Source organism: Lontra canadensis, unplaced genomic scaffold, assembly GCF_010015895.1.
Source record: "Lontra canadensis isolate GAN:19392208 unplaced genomic scaffold, GSC_riverotter_1.0 scaffold40, whole genome shotgun sequence".
NCBI classification, from domain to species: Eukaryota; Metazoa; Chordata; class Mammalia; order Carnivora; family Mustelidae; genus Lontra; species Lontra canadensis.
Window position 1 is genome coordinate 3,825,697 of NW_022631034.1, and position 21,769 is coordinate 3,847,465.

General features: G+C 35.1%; 1 protein-coding gene across 6 annotated transcripts in view; it reads left to right on the forward strand.

Annotated features, from left to right (window-relative positions):
- Nucleotides 1–21,769, forward strand: part of LRRC7 (leucine rich repeat containing 7) — a 547,026-nt gene that overhangs the window by 204,606 nt on the left and 320,651 nt on the right. For all 6 annotated transcript variants that reach the window (XM_032870085.1, XM_032870083.1, XM_032870080.1 and 3 more), the window contains exon 3: nt 9,250–9,452. In XM_032870085.1, the coding sequence (XP_032725976.1) occupies nt 9,250–9,452 (203 nt within the window). The remainder of the gene's footprint in view (nt 1–9,249; nt 9,453–21,769) is intronic.

A 21,769-nucleotide genomic window follows, 5' to 3' on the forward strand; every position in this document is an offset into this window, starting at 1 on the left:
CCTGAGAATCTCTTATATTTCAATGAATTTACTGGTAGGGCTTTAACAGAAAGAGATGAATACCTCTTTACCTATTTTCCTCTCACCTTTTAAATCCCTTTGAAAAACTGAAAATCTAAGAATTACTTTTTGGATGTGTACTAAGGATCTATGTTAACACAAGAAGTCAGATTGCTTCTGAGTCAAAGTTTAAACACTGGATGTGAAGCTACACACCCTCTGTGGTACACTGGGCACTGGTCAGGTTTCAGAGAAAAGCCTATGTGTGCTTCTGTATATCATGTATGTAACATACACGTGCTTTCTTGTGTTTTGTGCTCTACTCAATTCCTGAAACACTTTCTCCATTCTATCTTACTATATTTTTATCCCTTTGACGTTCAAGGAAGTCTTTAAAATTGATTGCTAGATATTTCCCTCACTGCTACTCTTTGTTCCATTTTGCACCTATGAACTATTTTTTGGGTAAATCACTGTCAAGTACGTGCAAGTGTGCATGCCTGCATGTGTGAGTTTGTGTATGTATGTGTGTGATAGAACTGCTGGCAAATTCATGGCTCTGTAAGTTCTCATATGCTAATCTATATACATGACTGTTAATGTAATACACAGTCTGCTAAAGGAGAAAAACAATCAATGGCTTTGGAGTAAGGAGATATGAGATCCAATTTCAGGTCTACTAATTATTGTGTGTGACTGTACATATATCACAGACTCACTAAACTGTAGTCCACTATTAAAATACGGAAAACGATATATGATACTTACGTCTTATGAAAACTAAGGTAATAGATTATAAATTGGTTTGAAATTTTCAAAAATATGTACAAACAGAAGTCATTATAATTATGTTTAGCTCCTATATTCATTACTTGTTAATATTTTTAAAGTACTCTAAGCCAGATACTAGACAAGTGACTGGAAATATACATTGTTGTTTAGGCTAGTCATGGTCCCTGTCTTCACAGAGCTTTCAATCTAGTGAACAAGATTGATACTGAGTATGTTATTGAAATGTAATCAAAGAGAATTGCAGTGTATAGTTGGAACATACTCAGCCTGCTTTATTGAATAGGGAGAGGCTATTTTCCTGTAATGTAATTTTTTTTTAAGGCAAGGGCAATTGTCCTATATAGAGGCAGTCTTGTTTCCGGGGGCCTGTGTAAAAAAAGAAAATTTAGTCTTAGAAATGCAAAGGAAATTATGAATGTGAAGAACACAGAAAGCAATCAGAAGTGGTACCTACCTGGCCTGGTTGCAAAGGGGGCTGAGTGTGAGTGTGGACGGTAGGAGTCAGACCACAAGAATATATTATACTTGGCATGCCACAGTAAAAACTTTGGGCTTTGCCTAAGCAGCAGAAACGAGTCATTGAAGTATTTGCAGCAAGAGGGTGACATAATATTTGTGTTACATAAGGTCACTTCGGCTGTCTTGTGGTAGAATAATAGACAAGTATGAATGCAAGAGATAATATTTTGAGCTAGGTTGCTGGGCACTTGAAATGAAGAAAAATAGGCTTGATTGAGGAAATATTCAGGCTATTTAATCGTTGTTACTTGGTGATTGTTAGGGATGTGGAGTGTGGGAACTAGAGGAGTCAAGAACAATACCAAGGTTTCTATCTTGAGAAGCTGGGTGAATGGGATTGCTGTTCTCTGAGATTGAGAAGACAGGAAGAGGAGGAGGTTTGGACAAAGCAGTAATTGCTAACCCTTAGTGAATGCTTAAAACCTGAAGACACAATTCTAAGTGCTTTGTATGTACTCTCTTATTTGGCGGATTACTAAACATAAGGATAAAACACACAGCCAGAGTCCAAGCTCTTGACCATGATGATGTGCTCTGTACCTTTGAAGAGCATCACATCAATTTTGTCATGTTATGTTTGAGATGCCCTTAAAACATAAAGTGGAAATGATGAGGGAAATAAATCTAAGTAGAGTTAAAAGAAATTTTACAACCACCTATTATCAAAGTTATATGAAGTCGGGTGAATGAAGATTGTAAAGGGAGAGAGTGTAGAGTTAGAAAGGCAACAAGCCTGGGGCAGGGCAGGGGGGTGGGATGTAGGAGTGTACCTAATATTATAAATCTCAGTGTTCAGTTAGAGAAGATGGAACCTTCTCAAAAGACTGAAATGGAAGAGCCAAAGTGGAAGAGTAATTGTCAGAAGAGTATGATGTCAGGAGAGCCAGAGAAAGAGCAGTTCTGAAAGAAAGATGTAGTTCTCTGCCCAATGCTCCTAATAGATTGGGTAGGAAGAAAGGAAAAGTATGAAAAGGATTAAAATAGAACTTTATTTTAAACATGGAAGTTAATCTCTTGCCTTCCTTATAAATTTATTCTTACAACCCAGATTATTCTATGAAACTAAAAAGAACTTTAAAGTACATATACTCAGGGCACCTGGGTAGCTCAGTCGATAAAGCATCCAGCTCTTGATTTTGGCTCAAGTCATGATCTCAAAGTCATGAGATCCAGCCCTGTGTCTGGCTCCACACTTAATAGAATCTGCTTCTCTTCCTCCCCCTCTGTCTCTTCTGCCATACTGTCTCCCTCTCTCTCTCAAACAATTAAGTCTTTAAAAATAAATAAATAAAATAAAATATGCATAATCATATGGACAGAGAAAACAGAAGAGAAAGCATCAGGGAATAAGAAATTTCAACAAATTTTGAGATGAAATAGAAGGAAGATACAGTTAATAACATTATTTACATACAAAATACACTATTATCTATAATATAAAGTACACATGAAGGGGTATGAAAACAGTTAATGCACAGACCTCCTTACAGTCTGGGAGACAACAGGTACCAGGCAAGAAACAGAAGATACTTAGTACTAAAAACAGGAAAACTGACCAAAATACTCACTATATATGGCTACATAGCTTTGCCCCAGGCAGAAGTCCAGAATATTCTTTGGCTTGCTGCCAGATCATCCTGTGGTGAAACCTATCATGCATATAAAACTTCCAATTAGCATTTGAGAGCTTCACTCTTCAATTCCGAAGGACAGTCAGGGATCACCAGATATTTGCGGAAAACCACTATTATGAAAGATAAAGATCAAAAGAAACACAGAAAATAGAACTCAGAAATAATGCAAGGAGCAGGGAGACAAAGACAAAAAGCCTATAGTTAATATCTTCTGAGAGAAATGCAAATGACATGGTACCCTCAAATACAAACAAGATACTATGTAAAAGTAATATTCAGGAAAAAACAAGTAACTTTTGCAGTAAAAATATGCCTCTGATAAAAGATGATACAGAAGATGGATTTAGAAGATCAAGCTGAGAAAAATTTCCCAGCAAATAGAAAAACAAGGCAAAGACACAGAAATTACAAAAGAAAAAAATAATTAAACTACAGGATAAAAGTAGGTGATAGCTCCTACATCCAACTAATCGAGATTGCAGAGAAAGAGAAAATAAAAACAAAGAGGAGAAAATTACCAATTAAATAATGACAGAAAATTTAACAAGATTAAAAGATAAGGGGTTCCAAAGTGGAAGAGTCTTTCAAGTACCCAGTATAATAGATTAAAAAAAACCATCAGAACACATTACCGAAATTTCAAAAGACTGAAGACAACATAAAAATTCTAAGATGTTTAGGTGGAAGGGAAAATCAAAGGATTTTGAATAGTAATGGAATTGGATTTCCTGGCAACAATTTTAAAAGCTAGAAAATAACAACAAAAAAAGAGGTCTTCAAATTTCTGAAAGAAAATTATTTCTGACCTGGAAATATATAGCCAGTCAAACTTTCACTTGTTTTGGGTGAAATGAAATCATGTTCAGAGATTCACATATCAGAAATCCTTCCTCAATAAATTACTAGATCTTGTATTTCACCTTGGATATTTTATTCCAGTAAGCCCAGAAGGAAAAAGACATGGGACTCAGAAAATAGGAGATGTAACACAAGAAAGAAATGGAAAATTCACAGAATAATAGTGAAGAGATATTTTAGGATAGCAGATACATATCAGATCTAGAAAAACAAACATTACAGACAAGAACAAGAAAATACAAGTGTTCCTGAAGGATTATTCCAGGGGTAAAATGAGAGATTATATTCACTTGACTATATCAAGAGGAAATAGAGAATTGAATAAATGAAAGGTACATAGAAAAATAAAGCAAAGAAAAGGTAAGGAAATTCTTAAAGAAACAAAAAAATGCATAAGAAATAAAATGTGATCAAATTATCACATATGACTATATACTACTATATATGACTATATATATGACTATAGTAGTATATATGTAGTAGTAGTAGTCATATATATATATGACTATAGTAGTACTATAATTTGATCACATTTTATTTCTTGTGCATTTTTTTGTTTCTTTAAGAATTTCCTTATTTTTTCTTATTTTTTCTTATTTTTATAAATAAGGAAATAAGAATTTCCTTATTTATAAAATAAATACTACTAACTTAAAGCAATATTGCTTTCTATATATTTTGCTTGATTAGAAGTGTGTTGAAATTTGTTAGCAGGAAGTTAAACCACCACATTACATGCTACAAACCTGTAATTGAAAAATTAAGGAGTAGCATTATAATCAATTTATTTAGAAATTTAGATTAAAGAAAAGCTTTAAAATTGGAAGTTATTAATGTAGGGAGAATAAATCAAGATTAGAAGGAGTTATGATTGAGATAGTTCAGAAATGAGATACAAAATTTATCAATGGGTGCAGAAGAGTGTTAAAGAGATGGTAAATGAATGGCCTGAGAGAGGAAGATGTTACTATATAAGGAGACCATCAAAGGAAGAGAGCTTTTACAGGAGAGAAAAATAATAGTTTTTAAAGATCAAAGGGGATAACGATTCCACTTTTCAGTCCTGAAGTATTTATGGGATGAGAATGTCAGCATGCTCCACTTTTAAAGGCTACAAGTGAATCGAGTTTCAGTTGAGACTATGAGGGAGCATTTGGTGAAGACGACAAACTCAGTGGAATTGTCGATCATGATATAAGACATATTCTGAGTTCAGACGGAGTAGAGAAGAGAGAAATTGGGCCAGGGGAAAACTTCAGTACATTGTGGGGATGAGAGAATGGACAGAAAAGATGACCAGAAGAGCCTAAGTTTTGGGACAATGAAATGGAAAACAGTCTTAAGTAAACGGAGCTCCAAAAGTCTCAGTGGACAGTGGACCCTCTGACCAAATGGTTTAGGTACAAGCCTGGATAGTCTTTTTCCTCTTAATTTATATTTAAAAATTTACAGTGGCGGCAACAGACAGGTATAAAGAAATAGTTAAATGGTTTGACACAATAGGGTGAGTGATAGGCACTGGGCAACACAGGCATCAGAAGTCGATTGTGTATTCATCTGTAGGTCAGAGAGGCAGACAGGACATGACATTATAGCTGTGTGGTTGATGTGACTACCAGTGACTCAAATTAAAAACCTGGGAACTAAAGGGTATTGTGATAAGTGAAATAAGTCAATCAGAGAAAGACAATTATCATATGCTCTCCCTGATGTGAGGAATTTGAAAGGCAGGGTGGGGGGTCATGGGGGTTAGGGAGGGAAAAAATAAAACAAGATGGGACCTGGGAAGGAAGACAAATCATAAGAGATTCTAATCTCAGGAAACAAACTGAGGGTTGCTGGGTGGTAGGGGGAGGGATAGGGTGGCTCATCCTCACTATGATGATGGCTAAGCCATCATCACTTAGCTTTACAACTGTAATAACTACCACAGACATTTACTAGGTGCCTAAGTATGTCAGATATTTACTAGATGCATTTACTTGCTACCTAATATATGTCAGGTCCCAGGTAGAGACTGAGAAACCACCAACCCATAATCAGGGATTTCAAGTAAGATCAACTAAAATAAGCATTAAAAAGCCTTGGGATTCAGGCTCCTAGAAATGTGAAGTGTAGGAGTTCAAGAGACAGAAAGTAATGAAGAAGAAAGGTTATTCTTTTAATGATTTTGGTTGGCTTTCTACAGAATGCCAAGTGCAAATAACCATCTGAAAGTGCTGACTCATGAACCTGTCCTCAAAATATCATTTTATTAATTTTGGAAGTTAAAGAAAGGATAAGGAGGTTTGGGCTGAATTTCCAACAATTCTTAAACATTTTCTACTCCCTTCCTTCCAAATTTGACTTAACCTAAGCAATATAAAAAAAAAAATGCTATGTTGTTTTTATAAACTAACACTACTTTCTAGTAATAAACTTATGTTGGTAAGTCAAATAAATTAACCAAAAAAGCTCGTTTCAAATTAATGCTCATTTAGTACTACTCTGTAGCCAGCAAACTATACCGTGTCTACGAATTCAAAAATGAATAAGACAAGATATTTTCTTCAAAGAACTTACCTCGGAGGAAAATAGGACATGTAATTGGGAAGCAATGTGATTAGTGTTCTGGGAACTCAGAGGAAGACTCCAATCATTCTTCTTGGAAAGACATTCACAGAAGTAGTGACCTTTTTTTAGAATGACAAGTTTTTCAAATAAATTGTCAATAGCTGATGGTGGTTGGGAGGGAGGGAGGAGAGCCCTAAATATATTCATTTATTCATTCATGAATTCATTTTTTGTTTGTATGTTTGTTCCTTTTTAGTTTCAAGTTTTTATTTAAATTACAGTTAGATAACATACAGTGTAATATTAGTTTCAGGTATAGAATTTAGTGATTCAATACTTATATATTATACCCAGTGCTCATCACAGCTGGTGCCCTCCTTAACACCTATCACCCATTTAACTCATCTTCCCACCCACCTCTCTTCTAACAACCCTTGGTTTGTTCTCTATAGTTAAGAGTTTATTTCTTGGTTAGCTCTCTCCTCCCCGCCCCGCTCTGCCATGCTCATTTGTTTTATTTCTTAATTTCCACATATGAGTGAAGTCATATGGTATTTGTCTTTCTCTGACTGACTTATTTCACTTAACACAATAGTCTGTAGCTCCATCCATGTCATTGCAAATGGCAAAGTTTCATTCATTTTGATGGCTGAGTAATATTCCACTTTGTAGATACACACCACATTTTCTTTATTGATTAATCAGTCATTTGAGCTTATTCCATAATTTGGCTATTGTTGATGCTGCTGCTATAAATATTGGTGTGTACTTATCCCTTCAAATTAATATTTTGTACCCTTTGGGTAAATATATAATAGTATAATTGGTGGGTTGTAGGGTAGTTCTATTTCTAACTTTTTTGAGGAACCTCCATACTGTTTTCTGGAGTGGCTCCACCAGTTTGCATTCCCAGCAATAGTGTAAGAGGGTTCCCTTTTCTCCTCATCCTCTCCAACACCTGTTGTTTTCTGTGTTGTTAATTTTAGGCATTTTGCTGGTATGAGGTGATATCTCATTGTAGTTTTGATTTTTATTTCCCTGATGATGAGTAATGTTTATCATCTTTTCATGTTTCCATTAGATATCTGGATATCTTTGGAAAAATATCTATTTATGTCTTCTGCCCATTTTTTAACTGTAATATTTGTTTTTTGAGTGTTGAGTTTTATAAATTCTTTATAGATTTTGGATACTAGCCCTTTTTCATATATGTCATTTACAAATATCTTCTCCCATTCTGTAGGCTGCCTTTTAGTTTTGTTGATTGTTTCTTTTGCAGAAGCTTTTTATTTTGATGAAGACCCAATAGTTTATTTTTGCTTTTGTTTCCCTTGCCTCTGGAGATGTGTCTAGTAAGAAGTTTCTACTGCCAACATCAAAGAGGTTACCTCCTCTTTGTGTTCGCCTCTAGAATTTTTTTTTATAATTTTATTTTTTATAAACATATATATATATATATATATATATATTTTTTTTTCCCCCAGGGGTATAGGTCTGTGAATCTCCACGTTTACAAACTTCACAGCACTCACCATAGCACATACCCTACCCAATCGCCTCTAGAATTTTAATGGTTTCCTATCTCTGGCGTAGGCCTTTCATCCACTTTGAATATATTTTTATGTATGATTTCACAAAGTGGTCCAGTTTCATTCTTTTGCATTAAGACATACAATTTCCCAATACCATTTGTTGAAGGGACTATTTTTCTTCCTGCTTTGTTGAAGATTAATTGACCATATCGTGTGAGTCTATTTCTGGGTTTTCCATTCTGTTCCATTGATCTATAGGTCTGTTTTTGTGTCAGTACCATATTGTCTTGATCCTTACAGCTCTGTAATATAACTTAAAGTCTGGAATTGTGATGCCTCCAGCTCTCCTTTTCTTCTTCAAGATTGCTTTGAATTTTGGGGGTCTTTTATGCTTCCATAAAAATCTGTTTATTTCACTCTACATTTGTTATTAAATATTTACTGTATGTCAAGCTTTAAGACAAATGCAAAATAAATAAAACATAGTTCCTACTCTCAAAAGACTTAGCATCTAGAAGAATAACATGAAAATCAATAGATTTAATGAAGTGTTGTAAGTGACATGGTACAAGCCTGTGCAAGATTTCATGGCATTTGGTCAGTTTAACCTAGAGAAAGATATTATTGGAATTTCTACCATGATCATAAGTTGCTTTCTACCATTAAAATCAAACAATTCATAAAGATAGGTTCTCATTCTGAAGCAAAAAACCAATCCATCTCTAATCTGTATCTCCAATAGAATAGAAGCTTCATGAAAACAGGGACTTTGTTTAATTCATCACTCTATCCCAGTAACTAGATCAGTGCCTGGAACATAGGGGTTATTTAATAAATATATGTTCATTAGTGGATTGAATTTGTAGGCCAAAAAGAGGTCATCATAAACCTTAGAAGTGAAACTTGAATATTTTTACAGAAATGGAAAAAATACAATTTTTCCAACAAATTCTAGATATTTCTGTTCTGCCATGTAATTTGTATAAAATTAAAAAAAAACATTATAGTTCTGTGTATCAAGTAAGCATGGTAATTGCATGATAATCCTGAGTCAGGATTGTATTCTGGGGAGATTCTGCCGTTCCAAAACTGTGTGATGATGGGAAATATCTTAACCTCTCTGAATTCCATTTCTTTATTTGTTAAATGGGAATAAAACCTATCTCACATACCTTGCAGGGCTGTTCAAGTATTAAATGATGTAATGCATGTACATGTTCTATATAAACTTGAAAACATTATATAATTATAAAACATATACTAAAATTAAATTTCTAAGGTTTTAATATTACAGGAATGCCCTCCAAATTCAGTCAATTAAGCACGGTTTGTTGCTTTTTTTTTTCTGTTTTTTTCTCTAGTGCAGTGCCTGGAGATGACCACCAAACGGAAAATCATCGGCCGACTGGTGCCGTGCCGATGTTTCCGAGGTGAAGAAGAAATCATCTCAGTTTTAGACTACTCCCACTGCAGTCTTCAGCAGGTGCCAAAGGAGGTCTTTAACTTTGAGCGGACATTAGAGGAGCTTTATCTAGATGCCAATCAAATTGAAGAGCTACCCAAGGTAACCTTTGACAATCAAAAATATACACCATAAATGAGTATTTTATGATATCCAAAGACTTGGCATAATGATAATGTTAATTACAACTTTCTATCTTAGTAATTGGCAGGTTGTTCAAACTGATATAACTTTCCCCAGTATTCTTGTTGGTCCCTTTTAATACCACTTCATTTGTAACTTCATGTGATGTGTTAATGACCAGTTGAACTCCATGAAAATCATCATTTTATGAATTATATCTTTTTTTATTTATTTTTAAAAGATTTTATTTTTCACTTATATGAGAGAGAGAGAAATGGGGGGTAAAGCAGAAGGAGAGGGAGAAGCAGACTCCCTGCTGAGTGCAGAGCCCAGTACAGGGATCTATCTAAGGACACTGGGATCATGACCTGAGCCTAAGGCAGAGGCTTAATTGACTGGGCCACCCAGGTGCCCCTGAATTACACCTTTTTTTAATTGAAAATGGCTTCCATGAAAATATAGATTGAGATCAATATCAGTGGGTTGAGTTCAATAGCTTATATTTGGAAAATGACGGAAAGATATGACACTGTATTCCAGAAGTGAAATTTTTATCATTAAGGAGAAATTGTTTTAAAACCTTGAATTGTTATGTTCTAAGTCTGAGAAATACATACACACATGCACTGTTACATGTTTAATACTATTATGAAAAACATGCTGTTATTTCTGGAATTTGGAATTTTTTATTATTACAGTCATTACTGAATATATGGCATGTAAGTATAAACAGAGTAGAGCTAAAAATTTAACTAATATCAAATTTTGTACACATACTGCCATTATGACATCGTGCTAGGCAAAGAAAATCTCTCCTGTCTCCTGTTCTCCACTGCAGAAAAGACTGGATGATAAAAGATTAGCTAACACAGACCAAGGCCACACAGCAGAGAGGTTCAAAATCTAAATCACTATATATTAATGACCATCGAAATAAATGACTCACATTAAATAGTAGGCATAGCATTTACTTGTGAAGGATTTACACAGAGGCTCAGAGGGAAAAAATGTCTTACTATACATTTCCATTGAATATGCTAAAGAATGCATATTTAAATACCCAGAAACCAGGAAAAGAAACTTCCATAATAAAAACTCACTTCATTATCAAATTCTGAGAATAATATACTGATCAAACCAAATTATGAATAATTATTTTCACTTAGGATTATAAATTATAAATTATGAATTATAATTATAATTATATCATATATAATTATATATAATATATAATTATATTAATTATTATTAATATAATACTTCAGAGGCAGGAACTACTTAATTTGTACTCCAAAACAAATATACTTCATTTTTGACAACCCAACTATATAATGTTGTCTTAGATTTGGGGTCAGGAGATCTGGGTCAGGCCTAAAAAATTTTAACTGTATTGATTGCCATGTAGATGCATATCAAGAAGAGGCTGGCATGAAATGGGCTGTTTCTCCCAAAGACTATGAACTTCTTGAGGGCAGAGATGTCATCTTACTCATCTTTGCCTCCTTGTACACGTTACAACTTTCACATAATGGATATTCAATCTCTTTCTTGTCCTGCCAGGTAGAACAATGAAGAGAACTTCATATACTGTAGGACTGATTAGCAAAATGGTGTAAAGTTTAAGTGACTCATAAATGTGACATTTAGCTCTAATTTAGAAAAATAAATATATTTTTAGAGCAGCCTCATCTAATGTTGCCAGATAAATAAAGGACATCCACTGAAATTTAAATTTTAAACTAAAACCCAGAATTTTTGGCATAATTTTGCCCCAAATATTGCATTTGATATATTAAAAAAAATAGTTATTTAACTTGGCATGCTATATTTTTATCTGCTGAATCTTGGAAGCCCTAAACCAATCTAGTTATTTAACGTCTTTTTCTAGAGCTATGCAACAAATTCTGTAAGACAAATAGTAAAAAATGGTTTGTCAATCAAGTATTTATTTAATATCTATATTACTACACAGTGTTTGAGGGTTTAGGCAGGTTAAAGAGAAATCAGCCTCAATCCTTATTCTCAAGGATCTAACCACCTAATCACAGAGAAAACTAAAAGCATTAGAGGCAGAAGCATGATAATGTGTAATTAGAGCCAAAGAGCCAAATACTGCTGTAGAGAAGAGTTTCATTGTTGCAGGGGTGGGGGAGGACTTGACCAAAAGGTAAAGATGCAAAAATTAAGATGGTACATATGGAGAGGGTGAGGAGAGACACAGTAGAGCTGTGAAGAGTCTGGAAAAGCAGATACACATGAGGGAGTACCAACAACATGTGAGTAGAGGAGGGAGAGCATAGAGGACACAGATTATGAAAGGCATTGAGAGTCACACAGCATTGTTTGACTCAATGAATTAGGCAGATAATGTTATTGGAGAGTCTTATATGTCATGTATGTCACCAGTAGCCTATGTAAGCTTGGATTAACGGTACATAAAAATAATACAAGTGAACCAAAGACAGTTTAATTTCCCAGTGTGTTGAATTGAGGAGAAGTTGTTATCTTTTATTATTGTTATGCTTTATATATTTCAAAGATCTTTCACATAATCTCTCAAGGTTTCTTTGAGTTCCCAAATTCAAGGTGTTGCTTCATAAAACAGCCCTGTGTTACTTTCTTCTAATGTGTTTGATATTGAGATATGATCTAAGTTATCTGAAATTGAGACATGATCATAACAGTACATGGATATATTTGTGCATATTAGAAAAATAGGAAGTCAAACAAAAGCTCTCTGTTTTTCTGAGAAGGATAAGAAAGTTTCAACTTGTTCTCAGGTTTCATTGGCCTTAATTGTGTTATATGTTCATTGCTGATCCAATCCCTTTGCTATAGAATCCACAATGACAAGAAAAATGAGATTACTTTGATTGAATTAAACACTAGTAGGCCACCTCTGTGGATTTGTGATTGCTGGTCACAACATAAAGGGAAGGAGTACAAGGACTGTAGGGAGATTACCACAGTGTACACTACAAACAAAATGTTATATAGTCATTGTTTCCTGAGGAAAAGTAGATGAAGTATTGAGTCTCTAGGGAGTTTAATCTTTAAATTTAAATTAAATAATTTTTTTTTTGTCTGCCATTTTATTTCACTGTTTTCTTTATGTTTCCTTGGCATTGTTACCATGGTAATTCCAAATTTGTTGGGTAAATGAGATAGTTATTTGTATTTTTGGCATTATATTATGGAAAGAATTACCTTTGTAATTTTTAAAAAAAAATTTTCTTTCTGATATTTTATTCAGAGACTATTCTAGGTGACCAAGAATTACTACTCTAAAATGTTATACAACAGGTATAGAATAGAGTCAAGGTTAATGACATTAGAAAAAGATATGTCGAGACTGTGTCAGCAAAAATAGAAATGAAAGAACAGGAAGGTTTTTGATTAGGAATGGTTCAATCTGTGTTACTTAATTTGCTATAGTAAAAGGTAAAAATACAAAATGACATGCCTTTCATGCAATAATAGAAAACCCGCACAGCTTATAATTTAGTACTGTTTTGCTTGTTATTTTGAACCAGGAACTTAAAATTATAGACAGAATAATAGACCATAACATATTATATATAAAGTAGTGTGAGAGGACAAAAGTTTAAAAAAAAAAAGGCAATAAAGAGAAAAATTGCTGAGAAACTTCGTGAAACAGAAGAGGAACCTTAAAAAAAAAAAAAAAAGAATAGAAGTAATTGGAAAAGCTAATATGTGACCAAAATTGAGAGACATAGTGAATTTGACAGATGAGGTCAATTTAACCACATGTAAAAGGGGATGGAACAAAATCTGAAGGTAGCAACCTTAGAAAACTTTCTCCATACTAAACTTTACAATCTACCCTTGAGACATTTTAGAGACTAAGAACCTGACCTTTGGACCCAGACAAACGTGGGAATAGATTTTAGCACTGTATTTGGTTGGTAAGATATTTTATTTTCTGGAAGTCTCAGTTTCTTCATTAGCAAAAATGGGAAAATAATAGAGGTTGCTAGTGATTAGATAGATGATGGGCAGATAAATAGATAAGTGCGTACTGGGTGAGATGATGCATATGGAATACCTGGAATAAAGAAATATGCAATGATCGGTAGTCATCATTCTCCCATCACTGATGAAGGATAATCCCCATGTTAATTATCCTGAGTAAAACAAAAGTAAGATTTTGGTAACATCCCAAGATAGTTCTGGGCATTGGATCTCTAAAAAACAAAAACAAAAACAAAAACAAATCGTGTGGCATGACTTTATCTCTAAAATCTCCAAAGACAACTTCTAAGAGATCAATTCCCTCTCTGTAATGGGTGTAGGTTTTTGACTCTACCAGCTGCACCAACACATTTGTGATAACACCATGGTTTACACAGAAAATTTCCCTGGCTCAAAGATATCACAATGTTGTATTATATTTGAATAGATGCAACCTTGGAGATTGTTTAATATAGCCCTCAATTATTACTAATAAGCAAACCCAGACCAGAAAAGTTAATTAACTTCTTTTAGGACACATGGGATGTTAGGTTCCTATCCAAAATTGTTACCAAAGACTGTGCATTCATTAGGATAGAATAGGCTATGCTACAGTAACAAGTCAAAAGCTCAGTGTGTAACTGAAAAAAAAATTTCCCAATTTTATCCCTGTACACACAGTTGCCACGACTACTGGGGAAAACACAAGTAACTTCTAGGCAAGTTCCTATGGTGGGTTTGTACTATCATTTTGCTTTTTATAGTTTAATTATTTCTCAGCAATTTTCTTTTTCCTTTCCTTCTCAGGGACATTATCTTGTCTCCTGGTTTTAATTCTCACCTCTAAGTAGATAACCCTTAAATCCATCTCCAACTCTGACCCTCTCTCTTGAGTTCCATCACATTTTGCTTATTCATCTGTTGAATACCTCCATGTGGACAGACATTTTTATTTGATATATAAATGTCTAAAACCAAGCTAATAATTAGAATGTGTTCAGAGAAGTGTAACTAAGATGGTGATGGAAAGCATGTCTTTGAAAAATGGTCAAAAAAAATTGGAAACTTGTCTTAGAAAAACAGAACGTTAAGGCAAAGTATATGAATTCCTTTAACACATTTGAAGAATCAGGGTAGTAATGCCAGAAGCATAGTTCCTTGTGCAGAGAGGGCATGCCTTAATAATCTAAGGAGCTTAGTACAAACCCACCATAGGAACTTGCCTAGGAGTTACCTGTATGACTGGGATAAAATTGGGAAATTTTATAATGCTCATGTAGGTAAAAGCTCCATGAGTAAGAAAATATGGACTCTCAATTAATTTTTATTATGTTTTTTATTAATTATTTTTATTGACTTACAATGTATTATTTGCCCCAGGGGTACAGGTCTGTGAATCATCAGGCTCACACACTTCATAGCACTCACCATATGACATACCCTCCCCAATGTCCATATCTCAACTACCTCTCCATAACCCTCCTTCCCCCAGCAACCCTCAGTTTGTTTTGTGAGATTAAGAGTCTCTTATAGTTTATCTCCCTCCTGATCCCATCTTGTTTCATTTTTCTCCTTCCCTACCCCCCAAACCCTGCACTCTGCCTCTCAAACTCCTCATATCAGGAATCCCAATTAATTTTGATCTGGATGCCTATAGCTTACAAAAACCTATTGGCTCATAATGAATAGAAGGTTATAGCCTCAACTGAGTGGTGCTATCAAAGCTAATTATAGAAATTTCCAATCTTCCAAGTCATTTAAAATTTAAGGTCATTTTACTTGTAAAATATGAGTTTTATATATGGGAAAGGAGAGGTTCTAGCTTCCTATCAGAATGCCATATGACACTCAGAGGGACTCAATACAGGTGAGATACAGGGAAGTCATACAACTATTTTTAAATAATTAGGAAGAATACCAAAGAAGCAAGTATTCATTTGAATATTTAACTATACATTCTCAAAACTTGCTTATTTTCTGGGGCATATTGATAATGTCTTCATCTGGCCTCTGTTGCCTCAGCCTGACACGGATCAGTAGATCCCACACTTCTGGATTTCAAAATCCAGCGAAGTGTGGGAACTAACATTCCCTTTCTTTTGCTAAATAAGCATTTTATTTATTTATAATTTTTTAAAGATTTTATTTATTTATTTGATAGAAAAAGAGTGAGCACAAGTAGGCAGAGTGGCAGACAGAGGGAGAGGGAGAAGCAGGCTCTCTGCTGAGCAGGGAGCCCCATGCAGGACTCGGTCCCCGGACCCTGGGATCATGACCTGAGCCAAAGGCAGACACTTAACCGACTGAGCCACCCAGGCGCCCCTAAGTAAGCATTTTAAAAAGTCTCATGCAAAACTTATTATTTTACTGTAAAAGAATACTTTCATAGCCAAATGTGGAAAACATTCATAAACACAGAATAAGTGGTATTCCTTCACAAGAAAGTCAGTAAACTTATACTCTTTTTAAAAAATAAAGCAGTTTTATTGAGATAAGATTTACATACCTATAAAATTTACCCTTACAAAGTATGTACAGTTTAGTGGTTTTATTATATTTGCAGAACTATAATGCCATCACCACTGTCTAATCATAGAAAATTTTAATTACACCCCTGCCCCAAAACATACTATATCTATTAGCAGTCACTCCACGTTCTCTGCTTCCCCTAGTCCCTGAAAATCTCTTTCTTTATGGATTTGCTTACTTTAGACATTTCATATAAGTGGGATCATACAACATAGGGCCTTTTGTGACTGGCTTTTTTCACTTAGCATAAGGTTTTCCAGTTTTATCAACCTTGTAGCATGCATCAGTTCTTCATCCCTTTTTATTGCCAAATAGTATAACTTTGTATGGATATATCATATGCCACATTTAAAAAATAAGATATAACACCTTTTGAAATGCAGCCAAATTGCTAAATATATTTTTCTGTAATGCATGTGTGTAATTATTTTCTCAATACAAATGCATCAGTTTGGAGCTTTATAATCCATAGTACACATGACATTGAGCTCCAGAATCCAATCTCTTTCAGTATTTTGTTTTTAATTAAGCAGTTGTTTAAATTCAAGCTCATAGAGGTATATAGAAAAAAAAGAAAGTAAACTCTTAACAATATACATGCAATGTAAGATATAGTCAGTAAACTAACAGTAAGGGATGCCAGAAAAAAATGCCTCCCATATCTACAGTTGCTTCTCTGGGGAAACAGACAGACACTGGGGAGCTAGGAGCCAAGCAAAGGCTGCATTAAAAACCATTGCTTGGTGGCCACTGCTCCATGGTTTCCACTCATACAAGGTTGTGTAAATGAAGCATTGGTCATCCAATATGAAGCAGTCAGGAATTTATCAAAGGAAGGATATTTTAGACTGATGAAAATTTTGCCATGGCGTGGCTCCAGTCACTGAGCCATGAATAGCAGAAATCCTCATTGACTCTTCAGAAAATAAATGAGCAGCAAAAATGCACCTGAATTGTGCCAGCAGCCAGCAGGTAAAATAGAGCTCAAAGTTAATGACCGGCAAATGGGCTATGACAACTGTATTGTAGCTGTTTGTCCTGAGCCTATACAGAAAAGCCAAGCAAACTCTGTGCACAGAGACTTGGCCCCGGCTTTTCCCTCTGCCACCATTCTACATGGCCTGTGCCGTCTTCATTTCCTTCAGTTCTCTACTCAAACATCACCTTACCAGAGTTTTTCCCATTATCTTATATGAAATAATAACACCCACCACCACCACCACTGTTCCCCCCAACAAAATTTAAGACTTAGGTGTATCTCTGGATTTCTTATACAATTCAGTTGTGTTAACCAGGATTCAAATACTGCCTTAATACTTTATCATTGTTATAAAACAGCATAGATAGCTTCCTCCAATATGATACCTGTTATTTTACAAAGAATAAGACTTTTGACAGTGGCCAAAGGTAAGGAAGGACAGGAAAAGTTAGAGCGTATCAGCACATGACACAGAAAATAAAACTCTCTCATTTAATGGTGGTTTGTTTAATTTTTGATGCAATTCTGGTGGGGTTGAAGTGAGGCAGGATAATTTTTGTGCCTCCTCTGCAATCCATGACCTAATACCATGCATTCTGCATTTTTTTTTAACCTATCAAACTCTGAGTACTTTGTCCATATAGATTAGATCTGCTACATGATATTTTCTCAAGTTAAGGAATGTATCCTCTGACTTTAAAACAAAGGGAACAAAGGAAGGATGTCATGGGGCATACTTTTACATGTATGGGGATGGAGAAGGAATAAATCCTTTAATATCTCTTTCAAACTTAGTGTCTTGTGAGATTTGAAATGCAGAGATTCCTTTTATTTGAGATTCCTTTTGAGATTCCTTTTATTAATTTTATAATATAATTTAATTCTTTCTAAAAACATTATTTATTTATTATTTGACACAGAGAAAGAGAGAGTACACACAAGGGAAGCTGCAGGCAGAGAGAGAGAGAGAAGTAAGCTTCCCACTGAGCAAGGAGCCCTATGCTGGGCTTGATCCCAGAACCCTGGGATCATGACTGAGCCCAAGGCAGGTGCTCTACCGACTGAGCCACCCAGCGGCCCCAAGATTCCTTTTAAATAGATAAAAATGAGGGGAACCTGGGTGGCTCAGTTGGTTAAGCCTCTGCCTTCATCTCAGGTCATGGTCTCAGGGTCCTGGGATCGAGCCCTGTGTTGGGCTCTCTGCTTGGCGGGGAGCCTGCTTCCCCCTCTCTCTCTGCCTACTTGTGATCTCTCTCTCTGTCAAATAAATAAAACCTTTAAAAAAAAAGAAGGGAAGAAAAAAATAGATAAAAATGATAAGCCACTGAAGGAAGCATTATGACAGAGTAGTGACTGCTATCACTGGTTAGTATCATGTAAGTACTACAATACAATGTAGAGAGGTCTGGAGAAAGAGGTCCTAGGTTTAACACAAGTTCTGATACTAATTAACCATGAAACTTCAGACATATTATTTAACCTCTTTGAACTTTAGCTTCTTCATGTGCAATAGAGGCTAACAAATTTGTTTCTGTTCATTTCTAAAGATTGTGGTAAGGATCAAATAATACAAAGTATCTGAAAACTCTATGAAAAGGAATAGAATGAAAAATAACTCTTGAGTTAAGAGAAATGGCTTATTTTGGTAAAGATGAATATTTATTGAAATATATCATGGGCTCATTAATTTAATAGGATACTAGAGAACTTTACATGGGAAAACGTTAAGAAACAAGAGAGCTCTGGATTGCTGCATAAAATCTTCAGCACAGTAGCAGTATGGGCCACATGCTGCTGTTCTTGTGAGGAATGCAATCTCCAGACAACCCCATGTAAACATGTTGCCTCCCAATTAATACACTATGAAAGATGTCCTCAAAAGAAAGGTCAAGGTTCTAATGGAAGGAGAGGAATGGATGCTCAACAAGCAAAAAACAGTGTTCTCCAATGTTATACGTATCATATATCTTCAATTTAATTGTTTCTTTTTTCTTTTTATTCACTGATATTTGCTGTCTCTAATTTAGGAGTCTGAGGGCATGTTTCTCTCAGGCCTTTAAATAAAATTACTTGAAATCAAGGTCACTTGCTAGTTTTGTGAGAAATGTCATGAGATCAAAGGAGCCACAGAAAAAATATTTTAGGGTGACAAATTTTGAGATATTAGTTCCTAATTCTGATTTTAGTTTATCAAAACTTGAATGATAATTGATTTTTTTCTTCTCAAAAAGAATCTTTCAAAGTGAAAGGCACTACTTGCATCACTATAGTTGCTGATTAAATAATTGTCATGATTGAGAAATATGAAAAACCTGGCTCTAGATTAAACATGGCCTAAATTTACGAGTGGAAAACATGAAAATTGCTACTCGTTTAATAAAGTTGCCCCGTTTTTTAAAATTGCATATTAATAAATAATTCCTTAAGTGTCTGTCTTTCAGAAACTCAGAATTATCCAGAACCTTGGCATTTTACATAAGGAGCACCACATATATCTATGGAGGGTTCTCCTAAGACCCTGGGCTTAAATAAGGAGCGGGGGGAGACCATTTCCACTCTGTTGCTCCCTCAGATATTCATGGTACATCACTCTTCTCTGGTGCCTAAGGTATAGAATTTATCTGAGTATAGAAAACCACCTCCAGAATGAAACTCATGTGAGTGATGCATACATAATCAAAATTTGACTCTGTTTAATCTCTTGCCTGAAGCATCTTTCTCCAAATGTGTTCTTCTATTGCAATTATTTTGGCATTCAAATGCATAGTTTTTTTTTTTTTCAATAAATAAATAGTGTAGGTGGACTCCATAGGGGCTCAAGAAAAAGTGAGATGAAGAACAAATTAAAAAAAAAAAGTTTATATGTGGAAAATTTTAGATCATTTTTGTCTTACTCTGAGTTCTATTTTTGTTTAATGTTTTACCATTTCAAGGTTTATAGTATCAACATCTCTTATTCATGTGTCAGTGAAAAACTAGGACATCCAGAGTACCCCAATCATTTTTTGAACTCTTTTACAGTCTTCCAACTGAAGTCTTACTCATCATATCATTTTTTTATCTAATCATTTATTTCTATCTTTTACCCAGTATAAAATCTTGTTGAGATCTGATAAACCAACCCATTTGCTGATTTTTACTGCCAACTTTTTTGAAATGGTATAAAAAAACAAATATTAGGTAAAATATATTCATTAATTTGTTCATTCATCCAGCAAACATTTCTTGAGTACCAGTTATGTTGAGACAACTGTTCTAGGTACCAGAGATACATTATTGAGCAAAACCTGCAAGTTCCTATTTTCACAAAATCTACATTGCTGCAAAGAGAGAATGGAAGTAATTTTTAGAAGAAAATGTTAGATAATAGGAAGTGCCATGATGAAAATAACGGAGGACAGTTATGTCGAGGAGAGGAGTCAACTATGCACATGTGAGAAAGACCATTCCTGGGAGAAGTAATGCTCTAGGGCAGGAATGAGAGTGGCATGTTCAAGGAACAGAAAGAAGGTAGGGGTATAAGGAGTGAGAGGAAGGACAGTGCAAGATGCAGATGCAGGAGGAGAGGGAGGTAGGTAGTGGGGCTAAATCATGCAAATTCAGGTGAGATAGGGAAGAACTTAAGATTTCATAGTAAGTAAGATCAGGGGCCACTGAAGGATTTTAAGGAAAAGGGTGATGTGAAATAACTTATGTTTGTAAAATACCACTCTGGCTGCAATGTGGGAATACACTAGTGGAGAGTGAAGGTGAGATTAGAGGCTGCAGTAATCATTTAGGTGAGAAGTTGGTGGCTTCAGCTAGGTTGAGAGTAGTGGAGAAAAACCAGCATTTTAGACTAAGCTTTATCAGTAAAGTTAATAGGATTTGCTAATTGCATGGATTTGAGAGATTGGAGAGAAGGACTTGCATAGAGATTTAGAAAGAGTTGCTCTTGCTAAAGGAAAAGAACAGGGAGAGAAAAGGCAGCTGTGGATATAGAAGGAAACCGTGTGTTGTTGTCTTGGAAGCCAAAAGAGAACAGAAAGTGTTTTAAGAAGAGGGAGTGGTAAACTAAGAGATTGGCTAAAATGACAGAGGAGAGACCAATGTATCTGTTAGTGTGGAAGTAATTAGTGACTCTGATAAGAGTTGTAGGGCAAAAACCCAATGAAGTGAATCGAAAAAAAAATGGTAGAGATAAACATCTTTCTTAAAAGGTTATACTGTGAGGGAGAGCAGAGAAATGAGACCAGCTAGAGAGAAATTTGAGATTAAGGTAAATATTTTGGGGGCACCTGGGTGGCTCAGTGGGTTAAAGCCTCTGCCTTCTGCTCAGGTCATGATGGGATCTAGCCTGGCATCTGGCTCTCTGCTCAGCAGGGAGTCTGCTTTCCCCACCAGCCCCCCCACCCCTGCCTGCCTCTCTGCCTACTTGTGATCTCTGTCTGTCAAATAAATAAATAAAATGTTTTAAAAAAAAGATAAATATTTTGTTTGTTTGTTTGTTTGTTTCCAAGGTCAGTGACATTAAGTCACATTTGTACACTAATGAGAATAAATTAGAAAAAAATAATTCCAAGTCCTGAAAGCGAAAGGACATAGGATTTACAGAATGCATGAAGGGGTTGCTTTGAGAGGCACAGGCATGCTTCCTCCATTTTAATGAGAAAGAAAGAAGAAGATATAGGTCCAGATGATAGTTTGTAGGACTTGAGGGACAGGAACGATATTGAAATTTGATTCAAATGGTAGAGGTCTCAATGTGTTAAAGAAATGCTTGAACCATTGAACTAATAGCATCGGAAGTGTCAATCCTTTGTTGAGCTGAAAGGGA